At 39.6% G+C, this 26,976-nt stretch overlaps 1 protein-coding gene across 2 annotated transcripts in view; it reads right to left on the bottom strand.

The window, feature by feature from the left end:
• ENTREP2 (endosomal transmembrane epsin interactor 2) overlaps positions 1-25,932 on the bottom strand; it is a 144,160-nt gene extending 118,228 nt beyond the window's left edge. For both annotated transcript variants that reach the window (XM_064456591.1, XM_064456592.1), the window contains exon 1: positions 25,566-25,932. In XM_064456591.1, the coding sequence (XP_064312661.1) occupies positions 25,566-25,808 (243 nt within the window). In that variant the 5' untranslated portion in view covers positions 25,809-25,932. The remainder of the gene's footprint in view (positions 1-25,565) is intronic.
• Positions 25,933-26,976: the final 1,044 nt, after the last annotated feature.

The raw sequence follows: 26,976 nt of genomic DNA, 5'->3' as shown, positions 1-26,976 counted from the left end.
TACAGTGAATGCTGCTGATCTTCACTCCAATTTAGACAATTAAGTGGCAGAGCTGACATTTTATGATTGCTGAGATTCTCCCAGTTAGGGCTTCCACTGTGGGGGTAGCCAGTGATTGAGAACTTCAAAACACATATATAAACTCATGCTGACACACTAGGTGAGAACCAGATGGCCTATAATGACATGTTGAAATATAGTAAAATCCAACTTTAAAAGTTTATTCACGTCATTTGTGTAAAGGCTGCATAAAACTTTGTTTCCTTCATTCAAAAGCTTTATGAAAAATATTTTGTACTTTTAAAGTTAATACAGTTTAAGAACAGGGCATCTGAATAGCTCTGAGCATGAGAAAGGAGAGAAATGAAAAGAGATGATATAACTACTTTCAGTATGATAGGTAGGAAAGAAAACTTCTTAACTTTCCCTTTAAATCATTTTAGAACTACAGAACCCGCAGTACAAGTAGATAACTATGGGGTTTAATATCTCAAAGAAGCAGCTACGGATAGGACAAACCCCCTTCCTGACAAAAAAAGGTAAGTCCTTTCTGAAAACAAACATACTTGATAAAAATTTGGTTTGCTATACTTTTTATAACTTCTACCTTCAATGCTTAAATCTCTTATTTATTGGAATTAACTTGCATACCATTAAATTATCTGAATCAAGTATAACAGCAAAAAAATACCCCACACTGAAAAGCCTATGGACAACACTAAAACTGCACTGGCTCCCTGCCAGTACTGAGTAAATCTTACTGCATATGTAGAGCTCCTTAGATAACATTTTGATTCAGCTTTTTAAAAAGAATTTTCATATATTAAGCAGGCCATTTTAAACCTACAGAAAAGAAGTGAGAGCACAAATGGGTGCACACAATAGGGTTCTCAGACAACTAAAAAAAAAATGAACATAACTATTCATGTTTCATGGGCATTACTATGCTAAACCTACAATCCACCACACTGTTCAGGCAGTCCACATAAAGTAACAGAAATCAGTATCATGAAATACTTGGTGACTGAATCCCATGTATATTTGTTTCCATCATTAAAAGTTTTGCCTCTGAGATAAACAGATAATAGATTATGAAGAACTTATTAATTCTCCTGAAAATTAAGAGTTTTTTTCAAGCTTTACTACTGAAGAAACAAGAATGAGCTAGTGGTGAACAAGGTCACTGAAACTGAGTTTCTCAAAGAAAACTGGTTGCCTTTGATTATGCATGATATCTGCAAGAGGCAATAGAAAGTGCAGATGGTTCGCACTATAACAAAAACGAACTACTAGAAATGAAAGTGCAATTGCTATTTGAACGCAACTAAAAATTCTACACACTGTTTTGAAAGTAGTATTACCCGTACATTATGCAATGGCTCTATTATGCTTCCATTATATTCTGCATTACTTTGTACAAATGAAAGTAACCAATCATGGCAAATGAACTGCAAATGCATACAGTTCTGAAGTACCTGTTAAATGTCTGAACTAGCTTGGATACAATTACTTCTGCAGAAGAATCTCTCATACAACCAAAAGATACTGGACGATCACAAAACATACTATCGGTGCAACATAAACTTAATTACATCACACTCACACAATGAATCAAAAACTGCAACAAACCAGATATTTTTTCAGACTGGTTAAATTATTACAGTACATAAGCAGAAAAATTCTTAAATCCTAAAATAAACCCTGAAGAGGTATTTAAAGCACATAGATGTAATCTGCTTAAGTCACATGCTAAGATTTATAAGACTGACCTAAGGCATTTTTCTGAAAAATAAATGCATATTTTACTGCTCAGATTACAGTCTGATAGCAAATCTCAAGTACAGTCTCAAAAATCTTAAACACATTAGTATCTACTCAAATACCAAACATGCCCTTTTTGAAGAAACAGTTGAATTTTAAACAATAATAATAGAACCTGACAAGGATGTATTCTTTTGTTGGTATGTTTTGTTTTGGCTCAAGGAAGAACTAGTATTGGTATGTAGGATCTTCCAGGCATAACAGTGAACTTTGGCAACAAATACAACACAGGTAGACATTTCCAATGAAAACACCAACACTGAAATCAACGAAGTTGTGTTATCATTAGGAGTTCTAAACCAGGAAAGTTCCGTGTGTTCTACCAAACTAATCTGTTCTGCTTTACTTACTAGATTATGAAAATTAATTTTCCTAAATTAATACTGGAAATATAACACTATGTCTAAACTGTAGAAGATATACGGATATATGTTTTGCCTCAGCCTCAGTGAATCCTTTTATTTTTTGTTCAGTGTGAATGTAATTCAAGACTTAATTATTCCTCTGAATTTAAAATCAGAACTTAACAATTAAAGGAATAAGAATTTTTCAACTTACTTGGAGACAGTCAAATAAATCTAATCTGAATTTTAAAAACACAACTGAAATTAAACCCCTGCCTATCTTTAAATGAAATTGCAATACCACAAAAATTTGACAGTCATTACTATTCTTGACAACATACTGTCTTGACTCTGAAAACAATTGAGAACTCATGCATGCAACTCGTTCCTATTAAGCAAGAGTATTCTCATTACATTATCTTGAGCAAAATTCCACAAAAATGGATGTGATATGGAAAGAGCAGTCGCAAGGAGTAAAAAGAAATACTAATTATTAGGATAGTCCAACACTGGTTCTTCAAACCTGACTGAATCAAAAGGTTGTTTATTTTTTTTTAAACAAGCAGGTTTTGAAGTTGGGGGCCAATGTGAAGGGGCTAAACCGCTAAACCCCAATAGTTTCTCTATGTACTAAACACTATTTTCACTGAGTAATCTAAAACAAAGATATAAAGACAAAGAAGTTCTAAAACATATCCGTTTTAGTCTTACTCTTTCACAGAAATTAGTGTTGCACACAGAAAAAATAAATCATATGTCATATTGATACCTGTTCTTTACATTTGCTTCGTTGTAATTTATTTAACACTCAAGAAACCAAACCATTAACCTGCAGCTACATTATACCACAGATAATTTAAAAAAAAAATAAATGGAAGCAGACTGAAGCTCACAGCTCTATGGAAATTCATTTTTTCATGACCACATACTATTTTAACAGACTATGAACCACAGGATTCTTTCACTGAACTGATTCTATACAAACCAAAGCCATAATTCTTAAGCAGATCTTTTCATTCCTAAAGTTTAAGGCAGGCCAATAAAATTTGTTACAAGAAGGTAAGTATGATGTTACACCAGCCAAAACCAGCACCCAGACAGAGATGAAATAAATTCAAGATTGATGTACAACACACTGTCCCCTACAAATCAATGGGCCCTGACACCATCCACCCAAGGGTGATGAGAGAGCTGGCCGACATCATTGCAAGGCCACTCTCCATAATCTTTGAGAAGTCATGGAGAACAGGGGATGTCCCAGAGGACTGGAGGAAGGCAAATGTTACCCCTATCTACAAGAAAGGCTCAAGGGAGGATTCGTGTAACTACAGGCCCATCAACCTTACTTCAATACCTGGGAAAGTTATGGAATGAATCCTCCTGGGGGCCATCACAAGTCAAATGAAGCACGTGATTGGGAAAAGACAACATGGCTTCACTAAGGGCAGATCATGCTTGACAAACCCAGTGGCCTTCTATGACAAAGTGACTTGCCTGGTTGACATGGGGCAGACAGCAGACATTGTCTACCTGGACTTCTCCAAGGCCTCTGATACGGTCCCCCACAGCCTCCTTCTGGAGAAATTGATGTGTTATGGCCTAGACAAGTGGTCTGTGCAGTGGGTGGGGAACTGGCTGACAGGCTGCACACAAAGGGTGGTGATAAATAGCTCTTTTTCAAAGTGGCAACCTGTCCCTCGGGGATCAATATTAGGCCCAATGTTATTCAATATCTTTATAAGTGATCTGGATAACGGCATCAAGTGTAGCCTGATGAAGTTTGCTGATGACACCAAGTTGAGGGGGGAAGCAGACACTCCAGAAGGGAGAGCTGCTCTGCAGCAAGATCTGGATAGGCTGGAGGAATGGGCCATCAAGAACCTTATGAAGTTCAACAAGGACAAGTGTAAGGTCATGCACCTGGGAAAACATAATCCAGGAGTGCAGCACAGACTGGGATCCACCTGGCTGGAGAGCAGCTCTGAGGAAAGGGACCTGGGGGTCCTGGTGGACAGGAAGCTCAACATGAGCGAAGAATGTGCTGCTGCAGCCAAGAAGGCCAACAGGATACTGGGTTGCAATAAAAAGGGCATCGCCAGCAGAGAGAAAGAAGTCATCATCCCACTCTACTCAGCGCTTGTCAGGCTACACCTGGAGTACTGTGTACAGTTCTGGTCCCCACTATACAAAAAGGGTGTGGACAGGCTGGAAGGGGTCCAGAGATGGCCATGAAGATGGTCAAAGGACTGGGCAGCCTGCCATATGAGGATAGGCTGGGAGAACTGGGTTTGTTTAGCCTTGAGAAAAGGAGGCTTAGAGGGGATCTCATCCCCATATGCCAGTACTTAAGGGGTAGCTACAAAGATGATGGAGACTCCCTTTTTGCAAGCAGGAGTCACATGGAGAGGACAAGGGGGAATGGGCACAAGTTGCTCTTGGAGAGATTCCGATTGGACACGAGAGGGGAATTTTTTCACAGTGAGAACAGTCAACCATTGGAATAATCTCCCCAGGGTTGACTCGGCCACGTTGGACACATTTAAGAGTTGTCTGGACAGGGTGCTGGGCCATCTTGTCTAGACTGCGCTCTTCCTAGAAAGGTTAGACTAGGTGATCCCTGAGGTCCCTTCCAACCTGTGATTCTGTGAAGTAGAATATGCAATCTGCCTGCAATATTTGTAAGATCTAGAGAATATGCCCCATCAAAAAGTAAATTCCAAGAACACGGATTTCCAAGATCCCCCTGAAATTTAGCAAATAGTTCTCAAACCACTAACAACTGTTTGTGTTCTGCCCCCCTCAGTCCTGGAGGCCCATTACAAGCTGGCTTTTAATATCCAAGATTTCAGAATGCAGATATGAGTGGCCTGTGGAATCTCATGTTGCTTCATAGGAGGCTTTTTATTTTTAAAGAAATCCCATGAATTTATTTACAACCCCTCAAAGAACATTAACATGACTACCTCATCTTAAACTCAAATTCTGGAACAGTCACCATTTTTGCATAATTTGAAATGGACAAAATCTCAGCTCAGAAAGATGGCTTTTTAATTTTCTGATTCATTCATTGCTAATACATTAGTAGTGTGCCAGAATAGCTCCTTCTGCTCACAGACATATGACAAAGCACTCTCTTCTCACCACAGGTACCAGCATTTAACTTTCAGTCAGCCAGAACAATTAACATAGCTTCATAGTCAGCATTTTCATCTTCTATCTTGATTGTATTTGAAATATAAAAAACAAATGTCAAAAAATAATCAGCAGCCCCAGCAATTACGCCTCTTCTAGAATTACTAATAATTTTTCCCCAGCTACGTGGTACTTCTTGGCAAAGTTCAAATAGGCAGCTTTTTATGCTAAATGGCATGTGCATCTTGGGTTGGTTTGTTTTACTCCTACCTGAGGAATAATCAACATCATCTTCTCCTAGGAGAAAAAGCCAGACAGGAGGGCAGAGCTAGCCAGCTACTGTCCCCAATGAGACACTGGTAACAGACAAGCACAGCAAAGGCTTCATCCAAGCTGATTGACAACAGTCCAGAGAAAGTGACATGAAAAAGCTGCAGAGCAGCTAAGTAGCCTGAAACAGATCAGCATAGAAGTACTGTCCTCTGGCTAGAAGAGTCTGTGTAAAGAGAAAGAAGTCTCTTACTTTAAGTCAGTTGAGATGAAGAGAGACAAGTTGGAACTGAAGTTGGAGTAAGTAGGGCTATGGATAACTGGAAACAGGAGAGCCTCTACTGGGAGAAGGGTTCCATGACAGCTGGAAAAATCAAAAGCTGCATGCAGGTCTGGGGAAAGAAAAGCCTGTTGCCTTCCACAGGCTCTGTGCATCAGGGACAGCTGAGTCAGGAGGAGTTTGAAGTCATCATTGTTCATCCTCCAGCCTAAGCAAGATCCTAGAAGACTGACTCTATACTCTTCCTCACTCTCACCTACTTCAAAAATGTCTCTTGGCCTTTCCACAACGTTCTTGCCTCTGGTTTTAGATATGACAGGCTTGGATAACTAGATCAATAGCTGGTGGATCTTAAACTGATACTTCAACACACCTACAAGACATTCTACAAAAAGCCAACTCCTAGAAGATTTTTTAAATGTATTGAGAAGTAAGCTTAAAATGATATGTTCCTGCTTTGTACATAAAATGTTCTATTTTTATTTGGCTAAGGGAAGGGGGTTGTTAAACAACTTTGTCTTCCAGGCTTCTTGGAGCTGTCTGTTAAAAAATTTTCCTCATTCAAACATGCTGCAGGCTCAAGCACCTTACCCACTCTCCAAATATTAACTGAAGCTTAGCATTCTGATTCAGAGAGCCTTTAATTCTTTAAAAAATAGTTTTCCTGTTTACACCGTACAGTTCATGTCTGAGCTTTAACTATTGATTTCATCATATTCATTGTTCTTTTTAAATCATAAAAATACTGCAGTTTAGGGTAAAATCACTATCATTAACACACAATTATAATATAAGCTACACCTACATCTATACAAACACAAACATGGTATTGGTACACTATGTGCAGATGTGTACAGTGACTCCCTCCATACCCAACATCATCTTGTGCTATTCTTGCAACACCCAAACACTGATTGAAATAACTATTTCCTGTTCAGATATGATCAAGATATCAGCTCATAAAAATAAGATAAAATAATGGCTATTAAAATTCAGAAGTGTGACAGTGTATAAACTGTAGCCTTTTTTTGTCAGGGAAAATAACGGCTTTTGCTGCTTTGATGACCTCAAATATTTTGCTTATGGCTTACAAACTTACATGGAAAGTACAAGCAAAAAAAATTTAAATTTAAAAAAATACTGATGCAACTATCACACAGAATACATATTTTCATCATAATTCTTCAATTCAAGTGTGCAAATCTTAAGCCACTCCAAAACTCTGTAAAAACACTCTCAGTCCTGACCTTTTTGCTATATATTTTCATTCCAGTTTTAGCTAGGGTGACCTTTGTTTTGTAAAATCTTACTCTTCACAGATATAATCAGAAATTGTAGAGGTACTGAAATATAAGAAAACAGACTGCTTAAAGGATAAATTATAACTAAAATCACAGCATATTTAAATATCAGCTAAGATAACGATCAGAGATGTTACTGGAGCTCAACAGAAACGGGCAATACGTTCTTCACAACACTGGTTACAGTTTAAAACTCAACTAAAAAGCAAAGTGGCATACAATTGTAAAAACTCTGTGTCATACTTCAAATAAGTTTGGGTGATAGCCCTGGCACGCTAACCAAGCTCCTGTATAGGAAAAGGCCTGCAATTTCACTTGCCTTCTTTTTAAACAAATACTTTACCTCTTGATTTCAATTGTTTCATGTAGTATTTCAAGGAGCTAACAAATGGCTGCTAAATTCTGTCCAAAAGTCATTACACTGGCACAGAATAAAAAATAGTTTGTAAAGCATTTCATAAAACTCAGAATATAACACTCGTGATTGTATATTAAAATGATCCCGAGTGAAGGTAACAAAATACTAATCTGAAGAAAGGAACTGAAACTCCAGAACCTTTCATTTCTGTGATCTACTACCCCTAGGCTGGATTTGCAAGCTTTTCACTGGCATGACAATATTCAACTCCATCTGTAAAAAAACAAACAAAAAACAAAACAAAACAAAACAAAAACAACCACCAAGCCCACTCACAAGGTGCTGTACCAGTTTCAACAGGGCATAGGCACCAGAGAGATGTGTTTTTAAGAGTGACGCCTTCTGACAAAAAGATTATTCTGATGGCACATGGTGCCAAATCAGGCCCACATGTTTCAGTACGTGATATACATTGTGCTCCAGAATCCATCATTTCTTGCTATCCCACTGATAGCACACTCATATAAAAAGTCATTAATTTCTTTAAAATGTCTTCCTGAAATATAAGAGAATTAAAAGCCAGTATCTAGTACTGCCTGAGCAACAGAAATCCATCCTCACTTAATCTCATTTTCCCATATCACAGTTACTCTCATCTTTACTGAAGTTGTCTTCCTTCCTGACAGGAAGGTTATGAATATTAAAAAAAAAAAATCATCAAGAACTCTGGCAATGCAGCTATCACACTCATTCTGCAGCTTCTAACCCTACAACCTGCTGCACTGCTGTTCTGACATATATAAGATTGTGAAATTGGTAGTAAACTTCCTGTTTAGCAATTATTAGCCAGGGAAACAAAATGTAATGATCTTGGTTTAAAAATACTCAAAGGAAAAGCAGCCTGCCACATTCTTAAACACACTCTGATCTGTCAGCCAATTCTATAAGTAGTAACAGAATTAAATTACTTGAATCTGATCTGAACAGCTCACTTAAACTGATTTACAACTTGGGTAAGCCGAAGAAACCCAGTCTCTTTCACCTCAAGATGTCCAAGAGAGGTGGCCAGCATGAGAAGCTTTCTCAAATCAGACACTTAAAAAGCACGTTTCTGAAAAACTAGTAGCAACACACTGCTGTATCTCTACAGCAAGAACTCTCTTTTACCAAACATGATCTCTTACAGATGGCTTACAAGCTAACAGCATTGCACTACATTTTTTCATTTAATTGGCAAAATCAGCTTTCATATATATATCCTTCAGACCTAAACTGCGAACATTAAAAGTGGTACAAATAATAATGAAAAACACTCTAGGATTTGATCTCTATCACTGTCACTCTGATACCTCCAGCTTACCCCTCATAGCAGAAAAGTCACTTGCATGATTTTATGTTCCCCATATATACAACCTCTTGATAACATCTTTTTTCCTAATTCTTCACCCTTCCTCACTTCTTTGCAGTCTAGAGGAAGTACTTTTAATAGTAAAGAAAGCCTGAGCTCTACCTAAGCCTTTATACTGGGCATTTTAATGAGCCAGTCTGCACAGGACATCAACTTTAGTGCTTTCCCAGAACTCAGTATCAATATTAGGAAACTAAAAACATGGTTTTTACCATGCATTTAGTCATCCTTCAGGGAGGCAAGTAAACTGTCTATCTGTATGCTGTTATGACTCTTCATTTTTGAGCCATAAAATCCATCTCCGCATTTTACAGGGTGGAGCGGAAATCACTAACTTACCAAGCCTTGATATTAATTAGAATACAGTCCTAGCCTCGGATTTTCAAAGCAGATAAAGAACATAAGATTTAACATTGAAAGGAAATCACATAATTAATACTCCTAAACTATTCTGAAAATCCCACCTTTCATTTTTCTGTATCCTGAAAATGACAAACTATATACATTACTTGAATTTATAATACTGCTTGCCCTTCAGCAAAAGGCTGTGATTTTTCCCTATTGCACACCAAATACATTTAACAGCAAATCAGAAGACTTTTGACTAGAAAAATTATTAAATATTCAAAGCAATTTTCTGCTATAGGCTGAGTTAAACGTGACTTGAGTTGCATAGTGCCAGCTTCCAATTAATAAAGCTATTTAGAAGTGTTATATAAACACAATAGAAAGTAATTTTCTCCAAGTATTTGTACAGTAATTCCTCAGGGGAACAATAAGAGAGAAAAATAGAACCAGAAAACACATGCAAGTATTCATAACGGGCAGATTTACAAACATGAAACATTCCTCATACTTCTAACAAAAGTCATTTCAATAACAGCTGTTACACCTACTATGGAGGGCAGCTCTAATGAACTAGAGACAGTAAAATTATTAGAGGGCAGCAAGAGGATTGTATAGGGACTACACCAGAAAAAAAAAACATGGCTAAAACTGAAGAGGGACATAGGAGGCTTGCTCCAGCAACACAAAGTGAAAATACATGTCCAATAGCTAATAGTAAAGCTTCTTTCATTAAAAACTCTCTAAGCTTTTCTATATAGATACCTTTTTGGCTTTTTCAAAAAACAATAGTTATGACCAGATATTTAACACTATTAACAACTCCAGGGTAGGAATGCAAATCAGAATACAGAAAAAAGATTAATTTGAGTCCTTCAACTAAGCATGGCCCATAGAAATGCACAAAACACCACAGAGTGGCACAAACAACGTCCGAATCACTATATATACTTCCTAAGGGTTTACACTACTCAAAATCTAGGAATATCTAAAAATAGGAATATCTAACCAAACACTCAACTAGAGATGCTGCTGTTTATAGAAGGATCTCACAGTGAAAATAGAGTAGATGAGCTGTTGAGACCAGTTCCAGGTACACATTTCTAGAATTTTATACTTTCTGTCACAAAAACACATTCTTGATGTTTTATTTTAGTGTGGTGTATATACACATGCACACAGAGTATGCCTGTCTAAATCTGTAATATTCATTTCTTTTCCAAGTTATGCATTTCAAAAATATACATGTATTTATCAGACATTACTATTTATTAATGAAACATCATCATTCTCAGAGATTGCAGTTTACTACTCCTTTAGTATATTTAAGCAGCTTTGCTTGTGCACCTGTACTGAATAGGAAGCAAGGAAGGTTTCTCTGTACTCTCCACCTCCAAGTATCACCAGTATTCACTTCAGGACGTACAGTTATTATCATGCCCTTCCTAAGTCTTATATCAATGCCTACAGTTAAAGACTTTTGAGCTTCCAAAATTCTTTATCAAACAATTTGACAGTGAAATCCAACCTAGGTCTACAAGTTAAAACACAATTATCAATTAACCTCTAAATATAGAAAGACCAGCTGGCATTTTAAAATTATGAAAGCCAACACTGTTCTTTGGCATCAGCACTAGCTGGTGTTGCTAAGCTACTGCTGCTGTCCAGACAGTTATACACCAACAGGTATTTAATTTATGCAGGCCAGTGGTCTGAAGAAAAAAAAAGCACCCTCAAGATGAATTTTTATACCAGTAAAACTCAAATATTACCATCTGAGTCTATGGAGTATAATATCGCTTCTGTCCATGATCAAACAATACCAAGAAAAAAACAATTAGGTTTTGGTGCTATTTTAGAGTCCATGTTATCTTTACTTCCTCTGTTAGTTTACTTTGGTTTGGTTTTGCTATAACTTACCTATAATATTCGTAAGTTTTTTAACGTTATCTACCTCCATTTTTTCAACTTTTGATATGTGAATTCTGATTTTTGTCAAATTAATGCCTTGATAAAAATCAGAAGGAGATTCTGCTTCTGTAGGCCAACAGAGGTTAGCAAGTGGGGAAAAAAAAGTATCAGCAAGTATAATAATTTTTTGGGTAGCTAGATTAGAGCCTATGAAAATGTTATTTAGTACATGATGACTGTTCAAAAAATCTCTTTTGTGTTTCTGTGAGATTATACTAGCAGCCTTCTCCTAATTCTTTCATTGCTGATCACACTTGTGATTTGCAGCTTCCAAATCTAAACCTGCATTTACCCTTCATAAAAAGTAATCTAGCTATCCCAGGTACCACCATTATACTATTTACCAGGGAAATGTGTTTAAAACATTTTTCTCTGGCTTGATTTCATTTTTATTTAGGACATTATATTTATGACCTTAGCAAAGCTGTGTCACTTGCAAGTCAGCTTTTCATCTCTGTTGGTACAGAAGGAGATAATTCTATTGGTAGAAGACAATTTTGACCTCTAAAGAATCCCATCCTTTTCATCATACACTGTAAGCACAAATTTTATGACTTCGGTGTTTCTTGCCTTCCTCATATAACTAAACTAGGACCATTATTCAGATCAATTACGAGTTTAATGCCTTCTGTGTTTGGGGTTTGGGGTTTTTCCCCCCTATGCTGATATTTTGAACAACCAGTTCAAAAACTATACATGAAGAATATTAATCCATTTTTTACTGTCAGTCAGGGATTAGCACATAGGATTCTGCAGACTTTTCTCTAATCAACAACTTCAATGAAGGAGCTAAATGATCAAAAAAACAGGAATGGAAAAGATCATAGGTCTACAGAACATGACGGAGAGACTGCAGGTGTTTAATTTATTGACAGAAGGTACACTTGGTAGCTGCCTTCAAACATACAGAAGACTACTGTAGGCTAGGAGCCCAGGCAACCTGACAAAAATATCAGTGCACAGCTCCTGGCTTCTCAAAACAGGAATTGGAGACCATTACTTTCATAGACAGAAAAGGTCCTGTCAAAACCATGATATTCTTACCTCATTGAGAACAAGCATTTTCTGGCTCCCACTATTTTTTTTCCTGAATAACTAACCTCCAATTTGTAGAACAAAAAAATACCCTGAGCAGTTCACTCTTGAAAGATCAGCTGACAGCTTACCCTGTTCTCTTTTGTTCCAACATCATCTTCTAGAAATCCCCACTATATATATTAAAAAAAAAAAAAAAAAAACAAAAACAAAAACCCACACAACAACAAACCAAAAACAGTTATCCAATGTTATGGCACATTTATAGCTTCCTAAAATAACAGATCATTACTTGTCAGGTGTAGAAATACAGAAGGAACAGATAGAAAGAACATTTCTTAAGAAAGTACTTTTGGGATTGAGGATGTGTGAATCCTGTCTGAGAAAACACTATTTGCTTATCCTCATCTTCCCACTCCTCAGGCATTTCAAACAGCAGTTGGGGGAGCAAACATTTCTCGCAGTTAAGTGATAAAAGCATTCTTTAACAGACACCGAATACACTGATTTGTACACTAAAAATCCATTTTATTTCCTTACACTGAAGTTATCAAAACCTTAGTGCCTGCTTCTGAGAAATCCAGTGAACCACACTTCACCCACTATAACTTAACATTCTAAAATAGCTACATGAGGTATCTTTTTTTCATGTTAGAGACCTCACCTTTTCTAATATATGAGCCTATTTTTTCATTTTCATCCTGTTTCTTGGTAATTTTGTCGGAAAAGAATGGAATTCTTTTTTGCAAATCTATGTTCGTAAAATTATAAAATCACTTTTCATCTTCTTCAGGCTGATCTCTTCAAAAAGTATTTTTTACTTCACCCAAAGTATCAGTATATGTATTTATACCATCAAGCTTCTCATTTCCACAAGAGCCTACTGATTAATATAATCATTGTGCCTTATTGTTGATCTGCAGGCTCCTTGTGGGCATCTAACAAATATAATTACACTGACTGTTGAATTTTCTGCTTTCAGAAAACAGAACACTTCACAAAGCATCATATTACTTTTAAGTAGAAGCTTTTTACATCCTATTCACCTTTATAATTTTCTATGGTCTATGCTGTTAGAACTTCACATCCATCTGCTTGTTTTCTTCCCGTTGGACTGCCTATAAGGTAGGACTTAATAGAACTAACACACAGAACCTATCATTGGTTGTTCTTAAATAGGAACAAGGGAAACAGATGCATGGTTGAATGGCTACTTTCTAACAGGGAAGACCATAAGACTCACTTTGCAGCAGCTGCTGACTTGTGAGATGTTGCTTATATTTTTGCCTGCTTTCATCAGATGATTCCTTGCTTAAAGATTTAACTTATTGGCTGAATGATTGAAACAGGTGACAGTTCCAGTGTTGTATTCTATAATGTTTTACCCAAAATCTTTTTGCAAAAATGTACTGTTAACATTGTTTCTGTCTACCTTATTAAACTCTACAGAAGAATTACATCAATAACAGCCTAAATTATCTGTCTGGAATACTTGCTCCTGAAGCACTTACACTGCAGGCAAAGGAGGTAAATATTTCTTCATTTAACATCTTTGATGTTATATGGTTAACATTCTGAAGCACGATACCAGAAGTATTTCTAGACCTTTCTGAATTAGGGAAATATCACTTAAAATATTGCTCTAATTTCTAAATGAGCCAGTCTTCAAGAATTTGGGCTACAGCTGGTTACTACATTTTACTAGAGCATTCAATTTGGCATCAGATTCTTCTTCCTGATTAAGTCAACGGCAATAGATACAATGAAATATATTGTCTGGGGACTCTCATACAGTTCCTAAATATACCTAACTATGAACAAAAAAATCTAATTCATTCTTACCTTCCAGGAACTCTAGAGTTCAGCCCATGTAAGCTTATTTTTATATGGGAAAACTCATTCTCACAGACCTATCTGTTTCATTGATGTTATACAAAGCTGAACAGACATGGACTAAGGGAAGAAATTTTCAGAACACCAAAAAAGCAACCATCCTCCAAAAATAAAAAAATTGTTTGTTCCAGAAACATTAAAAAAAGTAAAAGTAACTGCAACTTTCAAACTGACTCCTCTTTTGCCCATTACTTCTCATCTTCTGTTTTTCAAAATAGGTTAATTAACCAGATAATGCAAGATAATTACTTGTGCAGTTTTGGAACCAAAACAGCTGATCCAGATAAAAACTCAAGTTAACCCCAACAATTTGTACTCTAAGGCAAGCCTTTCAACTGTCAGGACACAAGAAGGAACTGTCAAGTGGGAGGACATCTACAGTTTGTCTAGTGACAAACTGTAGTTCCACAAGCAAAAAGTGTACTGCTTCAGAGGAAAGTTCAATGTCAGAAAATGGTTTTGCTTCCTTCTACCCTTCCAATTACTTTAGATTCACAAGGCAAAGAAGGATTTGATTGAACACTTCAGACAATCCTCATCTAGAACTGACAGGTATTGTCACTTTTCCTAATAGCTGATTTGATATTCCGGCTTTCAGACATTCAATTCACAGTAAGGTAGGTTAAGGAAGATAAGCACATGGTCTATGCTAAGGAAGATGAGCACTTGGTCTCTAGTCGAGACTAAAATGCCATTCTGATGTTGGTTATTCTTATTACCTGTATAACCCTTTATCATTTCTACCATCCTATTGCCTTTACAGTAAGGGCTCCTTTCCACTCCAAGGGCAAATATTATGTACTAACAGAAAGTAGTCCGGCAAATCACAGTGTGAGATTTTCAAAAGCTCAAAGGAAACGCTGCACTATTTACACTACTTAGCTAGCTAAGGAAATGTATACTGAATAAACATGAACTTCAAAACCAGATAGTAATGCTTTAGTATTGTTGCTGGTTACTGCATACCATAACGATATTTCACAGGATCTCAAAAGACAGTCTGATGGTGAAACTATTTCAAATCTATGACCTGATCTCATGAGGAAGGAAGGGAAATCTTTATGGGGAAGAGATTCTTTAGGCCCAGAATAATCCTCATTACAGAAGTATAAATAGAACAAGAGGTGTCTTTCAAGGACTCTTTCAAAAGGCTAATGTCTCCTCTTCTACCAGAACAAGCTTAAAGAATTAGGTATATGAAGGACTTAAGCCTATATATTAAATCTGACTCCTACCTACCGTAGCAACATTACTGATGTCCTTCTGAAAGGACAACAATTGCTGGTACAATTTCTACCTTCTTGCAACATGGAAAAGTTGTTAACATTTTGCTCAATCTGTACAATGTTATCAAGGAGAGAAAGTGCACCTGCCACCCCGTCTGTCCTCTCTTCCAGTCTTGTCTTCACTATTCTGTGCTAGAAGTGTCAGAGATGTGTCAGAGACATAATGTGTTCCAGGTGTAAGAGATTCCTACATGTACAGCCACAGAGATAATGTGGACTCAGGGGCATGAACTTGTTATTTTACATGGTTTTTTTCTTTTATTTTTTTTCCTCTCAGTTCTGGTTTTACTGTTATTTTAAGCATGGAAATTATTTATACCATCAAGATGTATTTAAATAAACCTCCATGCCCTAAACTCACCTTTTTTTCAAGTATCCTTTATAACCAAATATTTGCACCTAATACTCTGAGAAACATTCTTCTTTGATGCCCCCCTTTGGCTCTTTACATGTAATGAAACTGTATTTCACACAAAATTTTATTCAGTTTAGAACTACTGCAAACCAAAAAAATCAAATCTAGCACATCTTGAATTAACATTGCTTTTTCAGAATGCAACTGTAAAGGCAGAAAGGAGTACAAAGGCATCCATTTGGTTTAAGAGAGAGGCTGATCAATACACTTTCCTGATTATTACTATTTGCAATAGATTTAATAACCTTTCAGAAACAAAACATGTACTTTTCAGCTGCCAACATGTCTGTACAAGCAACCAAGAGGCTCAACTACTTTTTCACTGGAGATCTATACTGTCATTAGGAGTTTTCTAAATATATTTCTTTAAGATCATGAACATCAAAACTGAAACTTCCCACAAGAATATATAAGTGGTCTTCCCCTCCACCCCCCACCCCCCCACCCCCACCCCCGGAGAAGTTCTACTTAAAGGTAAAAAATGTAAAGAATCAAGACTATAGCTGGGTAGTCAGTATCACCTGAGACATGTAAAATAGACTGAGTTCCCTTCACACTGACACAAACACAGGACTGAAGCTTTTGCCCCTCATGTCCCATGAACACTACACTCCTAGCAGCATAGAAACGCTGCAGTATTTCATTTTTTAGTCTGATTTTTCGCAAGTTTTCAAAAGATTTTGGATTTAGCCTCTGGAGAGATAACATCCGTTTCAACCATAGCTACTTTCAACATATGACAAAACCACTTCCCACTAATGTTATTTTCAGAATAACAGTCAGTATGCTAGCCACATGTTCACAGCACTATTTTAAGGAGCATGTCTTAGAAAGTTCTTGGTGATTGTTTACAGAGTCAGAAATTGACCAATGGAACTAAAATAGGAGGTTTTCAACAAATGCTTTCACTGCTGTAACAAAAGAATACCATTCAGTTTAACTTTTCTGACAGAACCACAATAACTAGAACGTGTAACAGTGAGATAATTACTTGTGTTTATTATTGATAGAATCATAAAATGCCCTGAGTTGGAAGGGACCCGCAAGGATCATCAAGTCCAACTCCTGTCCCTGCACAGGAAAACCCCAACATTTGCACCCTATCTCTGAGGGTGTGGTCCAAGTGCTTCTTGAATATCATTGGGCTTGGCCCTGTGACTGCCTCCCTGGGGAGCCTGTTCCAGGACTCCACCACCCCCTGGGGGAAGAACCTTTTCCTAATATCCAACCTAACCTCCCCGGCACATCGTCCTGCCATTCCCTCGGGTCATTGGTCACCAGAGATCAGCACCTGCCCCTCCTCCTCCCCTTCTGAGGAAGCTGTAGGCTGCAAGAAGGTCTCCCCTCAGCCTCCTCCAGTCTGAACAAACCAAGTGACTTTAGCCGCTCCTCATACGGCTTCCCCTGTAAACCCTTCACTAACTTTGTGGCCACTCCCTGGACACTCTCAAGTAGCTTTGCGTCCCTAATATACTGTGGCACCCAAAACTGCGCACAGTACTCAGGTGAAGCTGCACCAAGTGCAGAGTAGAGCAGGACAATCACCTCCTTTGACCAGCTAGCAATACAGTGCTTGATGCACCCCAGGACACGGTTGGCCCTCTTGCCTGCCAGGGCACACTGATGGCTCATGTTCAACTTGCTGTCAACCAGAAACCCCAGGTCCCTCTCTGCAGAGCTGCTCCCCAGCCTCTCATTCCCATGTCTGTATGTACATCCAGGGTTCCCATGCCCCAGGTGCAAAATTTGGCACTTGCCCTTGTTAAACTTCATACGGTTGGTGATTGCCCAGCTCCCCAGGCTGTCCAGCTACCTCTGCAGGGCCTCCCTGCCCTTGAGAGTGTCAACAGCTCCTCCCAATTTTGTGTCATCAGCAAACTTAATTAGTATTCCTTCCAGTCCTGCATCCAACTAATTTAGGAATACATGAAAGAGTACCGATAAATGACACTGTCCATTGGCTCTTTACTATGAATGCTTTGGGATATTTTGATCTTAAAATATTGCCTGAACATAAGTTATAATGCTATAAATGCATAAATCTGCTCAATTATAAATTCCCTAGCTTTGTCACATCTGCATAGTATTCCTTTAAAGCAGTGTGGTTACTCCCATAAAGAAGAGGTAATGAAGACACCATATTCTGCTGCTAGAAGAGTTATCTTTCTTTAAATACACCACTGAAATAGTTACACTCCTGCAAGTTACATACTTCCAGGCAGTTCACACCTTATAGAGCCCCATTATCTGTTCTGCCCTTTGATTCCAGAAGTCACAGGAGTTGAGTGGGAAGAATGAATTGTGAAAGAATAGCCAATTAAGCATGATAATTCACAACTCATTCCTTCCATAAGTTGCAACATACAACTAAAATGGAGGTGTAATAAGTTCAGCAGCTGCTAATGACTGGATAATTGACCTTGGAAATTCCTACGTGAGCTAAGCTACTCATCTATTCCCAAGTTTCTCAGTAGACTGTAACTGTTCCACACAGCTAGTTATTATAGGTTCCAGGGCAGTATCTACTGTCTTTACAGCAAATGCTCAGATGTTTCCAGCATAAAATAACCTCTGGAAAGGACAACCAGAATTCAGGAAAAATACTTTGTTCCTAAAGAGACTGAAACATACACCCATCTTCCTACTACACATTTAAAAAAATAAACAATAAAACCACATCTTATGCTGACAACAGTAAGAGACTTACTCAAAATGTAAGATTTTTATTCTGCAGCCCGGCTGCCTACAGAAAAATACAGACTTCAGAACCCAGGTAATATTTAATAATACAGGATTTAAAAAAAAAAAAAAAAGGATGCTATTTCTTCCCTACAGATTGGACACCTCCCTCCCCCACCCCCATCACAATGGGGCATCTTTACTTTCTTCAACTATTCCTTCCTGTAACACAGGAAGTTTTAAAATTAATTTGCATGATCAAGTGTTTCGCAACCCTATATGGCTTAGGCAACAGAATACACTCAAAAGCAATAAAAGCTGATTTGCCTCATGAAACAAATTATGCTGGCTTTCATGAGTCTCTTATTTTCTCGTGCACTGAAGACAAGAAGTCTCAAGGTTACACTTGGCTCAAAATCCTCAGGAAGTTGTAAACAGCCATTTTACCATGTTGATATAGTTCAAAGAATAAAAAAGGAACACTGATTTCTTTCTAATTTTTCCTCTTTCCATCTGCTTAATTTGCTATTATTCCATCTGGATATGGAAACAAAATTTTCACCCATGAATCCACTGTTCCAAAGCCCTGCCCTACCATGAACTCCAGAAAATACAGAGAACTTACCCAGGTTTCTTACTCCTTAGGACTCTATGACACATATGATCTCTTCTTGTACACCAACACCGCAGGCTTTAACTGTCATCTAGTAAAAGGCTATAACAGCTTTGTTCTATTTTTCTTTTGTCTATCACTCAATATTGTCAAGATGTACAAATCAAGAATGCCAAGAAAATTTAATAATGATCAATTACGTAGACAAGACATATTGCAATATTTGTGAATTTTATGATGGCGGGAGGCAAGCCCATGCAGGTGACTTTTTCTTTACTGATACTGTGTACCAGCAAGTTACATGCCCAGCAGGCTTCCTGAGACACAAAGTTCCACATAGTTTACTTCCTTCCCCAGCTTGCTCACATTTCAAAGCCCTGACAAACTTGCAAAGGAAAGTAAAAGCATGCCAAAGGTGTTAGTAAATCCAACGCATGTAGTAGAGTCAGAAAAACCAGGGATAGCGGGCTAACTAAAGGCCACAGGAGTAAAGTAGTAGATAAAGTCTCAAAGAATCAGAATTAGTGTAGCTCTTTTACAAGTACGTATAACTGAAGGTTCCACTACAGGTAACTAAAACTGTCACTGCGCATTGCAATTCTTAAGTGAGGAGTTAATAGTGATCAGTCAAACATCATAGTACTACTTTCTCAAATTTATCATCCAATCTAGCTGCTCTTATTTTGTGACAATCACACTGGCTAAAACCTGCCATGAACTGTTAGCCAGATCCAGTAGTCATTTATTGGAAAGGGGACCCTGAATAGGCAGGTTAACAAATTGCTTGTAGTACTTCTGAGGTGGTCCATTTCCTGGTCTTCTAAATTTTATCAACCTGAAGCACAGAACATTGAGATAACTATTCTAGTGTGTCGGATGCATAATCTTTCAGGAACGACATAAGACCTTCAACAACCACATAGGGAAATCAGTTCCATTTGATCCCTGGACCCAACTCTATTTGATAATCTGCATCAGAGGTCTGGTAAGTCTCCTAAAGAAGAAAACTTTTTCAGTGCAGAAATTCACTTAGTCAATTCCCAGAACAGCAATATCAACTACTTCCAAGGAAGCCTGAAAGAATTTGAATATTTACAGATACAGAACATTGTCTGAACCAGTAGCAAACTTCCCAGAATAACACATTGTCCATGATAAACTAACTAATCATCGTGGTCATGGAATCCACAGATTTTAAATCTACCATTAGAACAATCATTTAGAAAGAAGCGATCTGTTCAGATAACCTTACCCAGACAGCTAATGACCTCTCTGTGATTAAAAGATGTTCAGGAATGTTTCTGATGATTTATGCAAATTCTTGAAAAAACCAAGTTTCATCTAATAAAGTTGTATGTTCAGCACTCCAGTTGTGTGTGATAATCAGGGGTACTCAAAACAAGCAATCATACCATATGCGCTCATAGAGAAGCATGCGGTACACTCAAGAGTTGCAATGGACATTTTGATTAGAACTACTTGATTCCCATGCTAGAATTTCATTGATACCTACACAGGTGGACAAGAAAGCTACCATTTCAGTCCTAGATATGAGATGATCAGCTCTGAGACAAGGAAGTAGTATGTATCAGCAGATTTTACAAGTTCAGTGTATACAATATATATCACTCCATGCTAGCAGTAAGTTTAGTTTCTCTCAAACAGCTTAGCTCTACTTTCACAATAACAGACTCTCAGTTGACAGCAGGCTCTTCATGCAAACTAAAGCTCATTCCTCTGAGCTACAAATACCGTCACTCTTTATTTCACCTGACTATCCATAAGCAATAATGGAAAACCCCAAAAATGGAAAGAAAAAGGGGAAAGGAGGAAAGAAATAGAGAAGAGAGAAACACAACTGCCATCAAACCATCTTTCTTGTGATCTTCCCTCCACTTCCACAACGATTCTGCACAGGAACATAATAAAACAACCTGCCGCATGTGAGGAACAGTCAGGGTCACAGACTACTAAAAGCTTTTGAAAGTCACCTCCTCTCTGCATTGTCTGCGGGATTTAAACCTATTTCGTACAGCATCATTGAAGAATACAGAAAAGGCTCTATACTCAGATTTCCCAGTTTATAATGCAGACAAGTATATAATGTATTTCACCTTTTCCATGAGAGAGAAGTTAGGTCTGAGTTCACCTTGACAACCTCCCTATATACCTGTTTCCCTTTTCAAAGAACACAAGAAGCATGTATGTCATGAACCTTGAAGACACACTATATGAAAGCTCCTTTTAAACCAGACGACTTTAACTGTTTTGAACATGGGATATAGATGAAAAGAGGCAGAATTGAGAGGAAACTTAATAAAACGGAGAGGAAGTGCAAGATCTTCCAGCAACACACTTCTACATAAGAACACAACCTTTGTCAAATAACTGTATATAAAAGAAGAGATAGCTTGTACTTTGCTGTATGTTCTTCTAAGATTTCTACTCATGGTATGATTTTAGAAACCTGGGTAATCTCATTATTTTACTTACAGATTCGTTAATGCTTTCCTGTACTAGAGAAAACTCTAGTCTCTGAGGCCGGTAATTTTCTCAGAATGTTGGGATGAAGGTGGGGCATGGGGGGACAAAACATCTTATTGCCAACTTCTGAATAAATTCAAGAAATGACTGCAGAGAGAAAGATTTACTTTTCTAGTCATGCTAACATAGCTCTATCAGGCCTGTTGTTTGGCATGTCATATACTGATATAGTAGCCATAAACATTAAACACAGCTGAAGCATTACAAACAATCTGGGCATGTACAAATCCTGTAATCGACAAACTGGTTTATGGTCTGGATTCTAAAGGGCAAAAATATTTTCTCATATTTAAGGAACTATGGACCTACAGGAGAGACAAAGAACCTTGTCACTGCTCATACTTGTGGGAAGTTTCAGTGATCTACCAGAACAGCCTAATTTTGAGCACTTTAATTTTGAGCATTTTAATCTTCCATGATTAAATGAGGTTAATATTCAGTTCTTCATGTTCTTATAAGGATCAAAGACACTTATGGTCATATATCTTTTATGAAAAAGCATATACTTTTACTCAACTGAGAGAATGGGAAGATGAAATTGCCATTCCCCTGAATGAGAGTCTGCAATGGGCACAACCTGCCTAGCATTTCACCACACAGTTTGTAAGATCTTGCTAATGATTTCTGCCTAAAGCAGGGCATCAACCAGCACCTGCCTATCTAACCCCCAAATTCCTTTGTGCTCAGTGTGCGGCTAACTCTTATTAATTATCTTAAAATGTCTTAATACAAAATATATGAAAATATTTTTTCTCTTCCTAATATGAGGCTATAAAAGATAAGATAATGCAAAATGGTTTAATTATGGGATGATGCTTAAATAAGGTCTGAATTCTTCAAAGTTTTATGGACATTACGGTGCCTTGTTCTTTAAATAAGCTCTTGCTGGTACAGTCACTTGATTTGATTCCAAAAAGAAAGTGAGGAATCAGAACCTTTCCTTGCATTTGATTAGAGAATTCTCTGCCAGGAATGTAATATGCAGCCCATTCTTTTTTTTTTTTTTTTTTTTAATCAGCTAGAATGAACATAATTTCCCAATGTTTGTAACAAAAACATTTAAAAGATTCTTAGCAAGGTTTTGTGGCCTTCATTTACTTTGACAGGGTGGTTGGTGTCAAGAAATGCTGAAAAGTGCCAATGCCAAGACTACTCTGTTTTAGGATTTGCATTTCTAATGAGTAAAAACTACAGTATATCACACACCCAAAAAAAAAAAAAAAGGCATTTAGAATTGCTGCTTAACCATCAAGCAATTCAGCTATTTACTTGGTGGGGGGAACTGGACAGTAGTTTGAAGGGAGCAAATATTTATGCCTGATTTTAGCACCAAGTAAAGAAAGGATACTGCCATTATTTTTCTCTCATGTCACTTAACTCACCTTTGGTTATTCTCATGTCACTTAACTCACCTTTAGTTATTCTCATGTCACTTAACTCACCTTTAGTTATTCTCATGTCACTTAACTCACCTTTAGTTATTCTCATGTCACTTAACTCACCTTTAGTTATTCTCATGTCACTTAACTCACCTTTAGTTATTCTCATGTCACTTAACTCACCTTTAGTTATTCTCATGTCACTTAACTCACCTTTAGTTATTCTCATGTCACTTAACTCACCTTTAGTTATTTCTTTAACTGTATCTTCCAGAACCAAGCTAAAAACATTCTTCCACAGAAATATTTTTTAGCTGTGAGTGACAGTATACTTAGTTTTTGTTGAACTCACTAAATACCTGAAAAGACTTTTAGAAAAGGTTGTATGAGCAACTAGGCTTCAGAAAGCTCTTTAGGGCTCACCATACTTGAAAAGTGCTCTATTTTTAACTTATTTCTTGAGACTTAGAGATAAGGATATTAGGAATAAAGTATGGTTATTCTCACGCTATGATAGATCACTTATAAGGTAGAATTACTTTTTCAAAAATAAGCTCCCAATTTAGGAAACAACATATACCTGCCTTATTCTGATAACATGGGACAACAAGGCTTTCTAGTCAACAGTCTTGTAATACTTTCCCTGTGCCTTCTACCAATTCACACCACAGGCCTGAATCATGGCTTTCTTCTCTATGACGAGCAAGTAATATTCACGAAATCTAATTGGGAAAACATACTTCTCTATGGGTTATCTTGCACAGAGAGTAGAAGGCATCCACAATCAGAAAAACAGCATATCTTAGAGCATACTGACAACCACAAAAGTCTCTTTCCACAAAGACTACAGGAACTGGGGAAAAAAGATACCATCAAAAGAGTTGTGCTTACTGGAATACACAGTCAGTTGTGTACATTCCTGCTTGGTCTGTCAAGATAAGAAACCAAGTCTACCTAAGCTGTGTTGTTTTATTAGCATGTTAATATGTAAGCAGCCAGATTCATATTTTAAAATTCACACTTCATCACAATTAATATTTGCATATTAGCTTGCAAAGGTTCAAACTCAAAAGAATGATTATTACAGTAAACAAGGCTACTAGTGTAAATTGATGATTCTTTTCAAGATTATAAAAAAGCCTGGCAAAACCAAGAAAAATATCTACAGAATTAATCCAAAACTACTCTTCAGCTCTGAAGGACTCAAAAAATTTATTGAGTAACATACTACATAAGAGCATATTAAACAGTTATTTTTTAAAATTACACAATTTCTGCCACATGATCAGAAATTATAACCCAGTTCTGGTTTCTAAGAGGTTCTTTTAAAGCTGAAAACTCTCTGGTCCATTAAAAGAGCTGAAAAGACATACTTGAAACCAATAAACCATTAAATTAAATGGAGCAAATCTTTACCAATAACAGAGTGTCACTAATTCCCTCAGAAATGTCCAATTCTTGGTTACTGTCAAGTTCCATTTCACTACTTATGAAAGAAACTTTCATAAACCGGAATTAGGAATTACACTAAGGATTCCATGTGTGCGGTGTATCCACATGCAGACACTGATAATCAACATTGACTGAGGACAACTAAGAAACTTTTTTTTTTAAAACTTACAGTAGCAGGACACAATGGAAAGTCAACAAGAAAATCACAGGGGAGTCAGGAGGACACAGATTTGGGCATCTGCGACCAGAACAAACGAGCTTTTCCCTCAGATACGAAGTCCCAAGGGACCACCACCCTTTTGGGTGCCACAAAGCCACAGGCCTTTCCCAGCTGTCCAGGTGCACTCGCACTCTCTTCAGCGGAGAGGTCTCCTATGCTGCGTGCTTACCTTAAAACTTGCTCCTGCTGTGCTCGTTTTGCTACCTTGAGCCCAACATAGCTCGTGGCCGGATCTGCATCTGAGCGCAACCCCGTGCCGAGAAACTGAGAAACGGCCGTACCTCCAGGTGAATCCTCGGACAGCGTTAAGTCAGAGCCGACACAAAACACACCAGGGGCAGCAACAGCAACCCGTGAAATAGATACCAACCGCTGAGGCAACGCCAAAGGTTAATCTGTCATCTCAACTTTCACCAGACGCTGCTGATAAAGCGCCAAGCCACCCCGGCTAACCCTTCCAAATGGGCAACGGAGTGCAGTCACACCGCTGCCGGGCTCGGGCACCTGCCGGGGCGGAGGAAGCCCCACAGCGCGCACGGCGCCTCCAAAGGAGTATTTCTCACCTGACGGCCCCGCCACCGGGTGGCCCCGCTCCTCGGGACCGCATGGGGGCCGAGGGACGAGGCCGGACAGCGCCGCCACCGCCCGTGTCTCCCCCGCGGGCGCGGACCTGCAGCCCTGAGGCGCTGCCGGCGGCCCCGCGGCGCGCGCCCCGCTGCGAACGTTGGGCCCGGCTAACGGCGGCGGGGGCGCGCGGCGGCGCCTCCCTCCGTGCCCCCCCCCCCCCCCCCCCCCCCCCCCGCGCGACCCCCGACTCACCGAGAAGCCGGCCCAGAACGGGCAGGAGTGACGGACGCGGGCGGAGGTAGTGAGCGCCAGGGCGGCGAAGCTGACGGCCACGATGAGGCAGCCGAGCACCATCTGCATGATCCCCAGGGCCAGCATGGCCCGCGAGCGGGCGCGGTGCTGCCGCAGGCGGGACAGGCTGCGGGATAGCGCCCTGGGGCTGAGGGAACGCGCCCCACCGGGGGGCCGCTCCGCCCCGCCGCCACCCACCGGCATCCTCCGCCGGGCCCCTCACAGCGAGGCTGGGCGGCGCCGCTTCCTCCTCCTGCCCCCCGCGCCCGGCGGGAGGGGCGCGCTCCGCGGGGCAGGCGGCAGCCGCGGCGCATGGATAAGGAGCTGCCCCGCCGCCCGGGGCGACCCCAGCCGGAGGGCAGCGGCTGGCGGACGCGGCACCGCTGGGCAGGGCACGGTCGGGAGCGGGACAGCCACCGCCGCCTCCTGGCCCCGCCGCAGGCGCTGTGGGGGTGCTGCGGGGCTGGGGCGCGCAATGAGATGGGGCGGCCCCGGCTGCGGCCCGGCCCCGGCGGCTGGGCGCAGGTACGGGGAGAAGCTTAGCCCAGCTCGCGGGCCCGCTGCGGCTTCTTTCTCTCCCGCGGAGGGAGGAGGTAGGGAGGGGAGGGGGGAGGGTTGTTTGCGGCCAATAGCGGTAGGATGATGAGCGGCTGCCGCCGGCAGCCCTGCAGGGAGAGCAGCGGGTGCGAGGCCAGCGCTGGGCGGCGGGGCCCGGCCCCTCCTGGGGCAGCGCCAGGGCCGCGCCAAGTAGCGGCCTCCGGGAGCAGGCGGTGGCCTCCGTCTGCCGCCGGCTTCAGGGCCGGATTGCCGGGCGCCACCGCTCGGGAGGAACGAGCTCCCCGAGCTGGCCTTTGTGCAGCAGGGGTACCTGGCAGCCGGTGGCCTCTGCGCTGCGGCTTAGCGTCCAGCGGGGGAGAAACGTGCGAGTTCATTATCAGTGTTGTGCAAAAGGCACGGTACTCAGGGTCACTTTAACATCACACCACCCTACCCCCTATTTTTTTTTTTTTTTAGTCCCCCAGCGAACTACAACCAAGCCTCAGTTTGCAGCATCCTTACTACCAGAAATATAAAAGGCACCAGAACGAGCCTCTTTATGAAAACTTCCCTGCTGTCGCTCATGACAGCAGCATCCAGCACGGTAAGGCTACCCACAACACCAGAAGCACATTTAAAAGCCAGCTTTCTGCAGAAGAGAAATCACAGTGATAAGCTATTGCCTGCAAACACCTAGGCCTATATATGAAAAACAGGAACAGAACCCAAACCCAAGAACTTCATGTTACTATGTAGCGGTATAGTTTAGGTAGTAAAACTATTCCAGGGTTAATGTATTTGTAGCACCATAATTGGCTATAGCAGTAAAAATTCT

Source organism: Phalacrocorax carbo, chromosome 7 (genome assembly GCF_963921805.1).
Source record: "Phalacrocorax carbo chromosome 7, bPhaCar2.1, whole genome shotgun sequence".
Taxonomy (NCBI): domain Eukaryota; kingdom Metazoa; phylum Chordata; class Aves; order Suliformes; family Phalacrocoracidae; genus Phalacrocorax; species Phalacrocorax carbo.
This window is presented reverse-complemented; position numbering and strand designations above follow the sequence as displayed.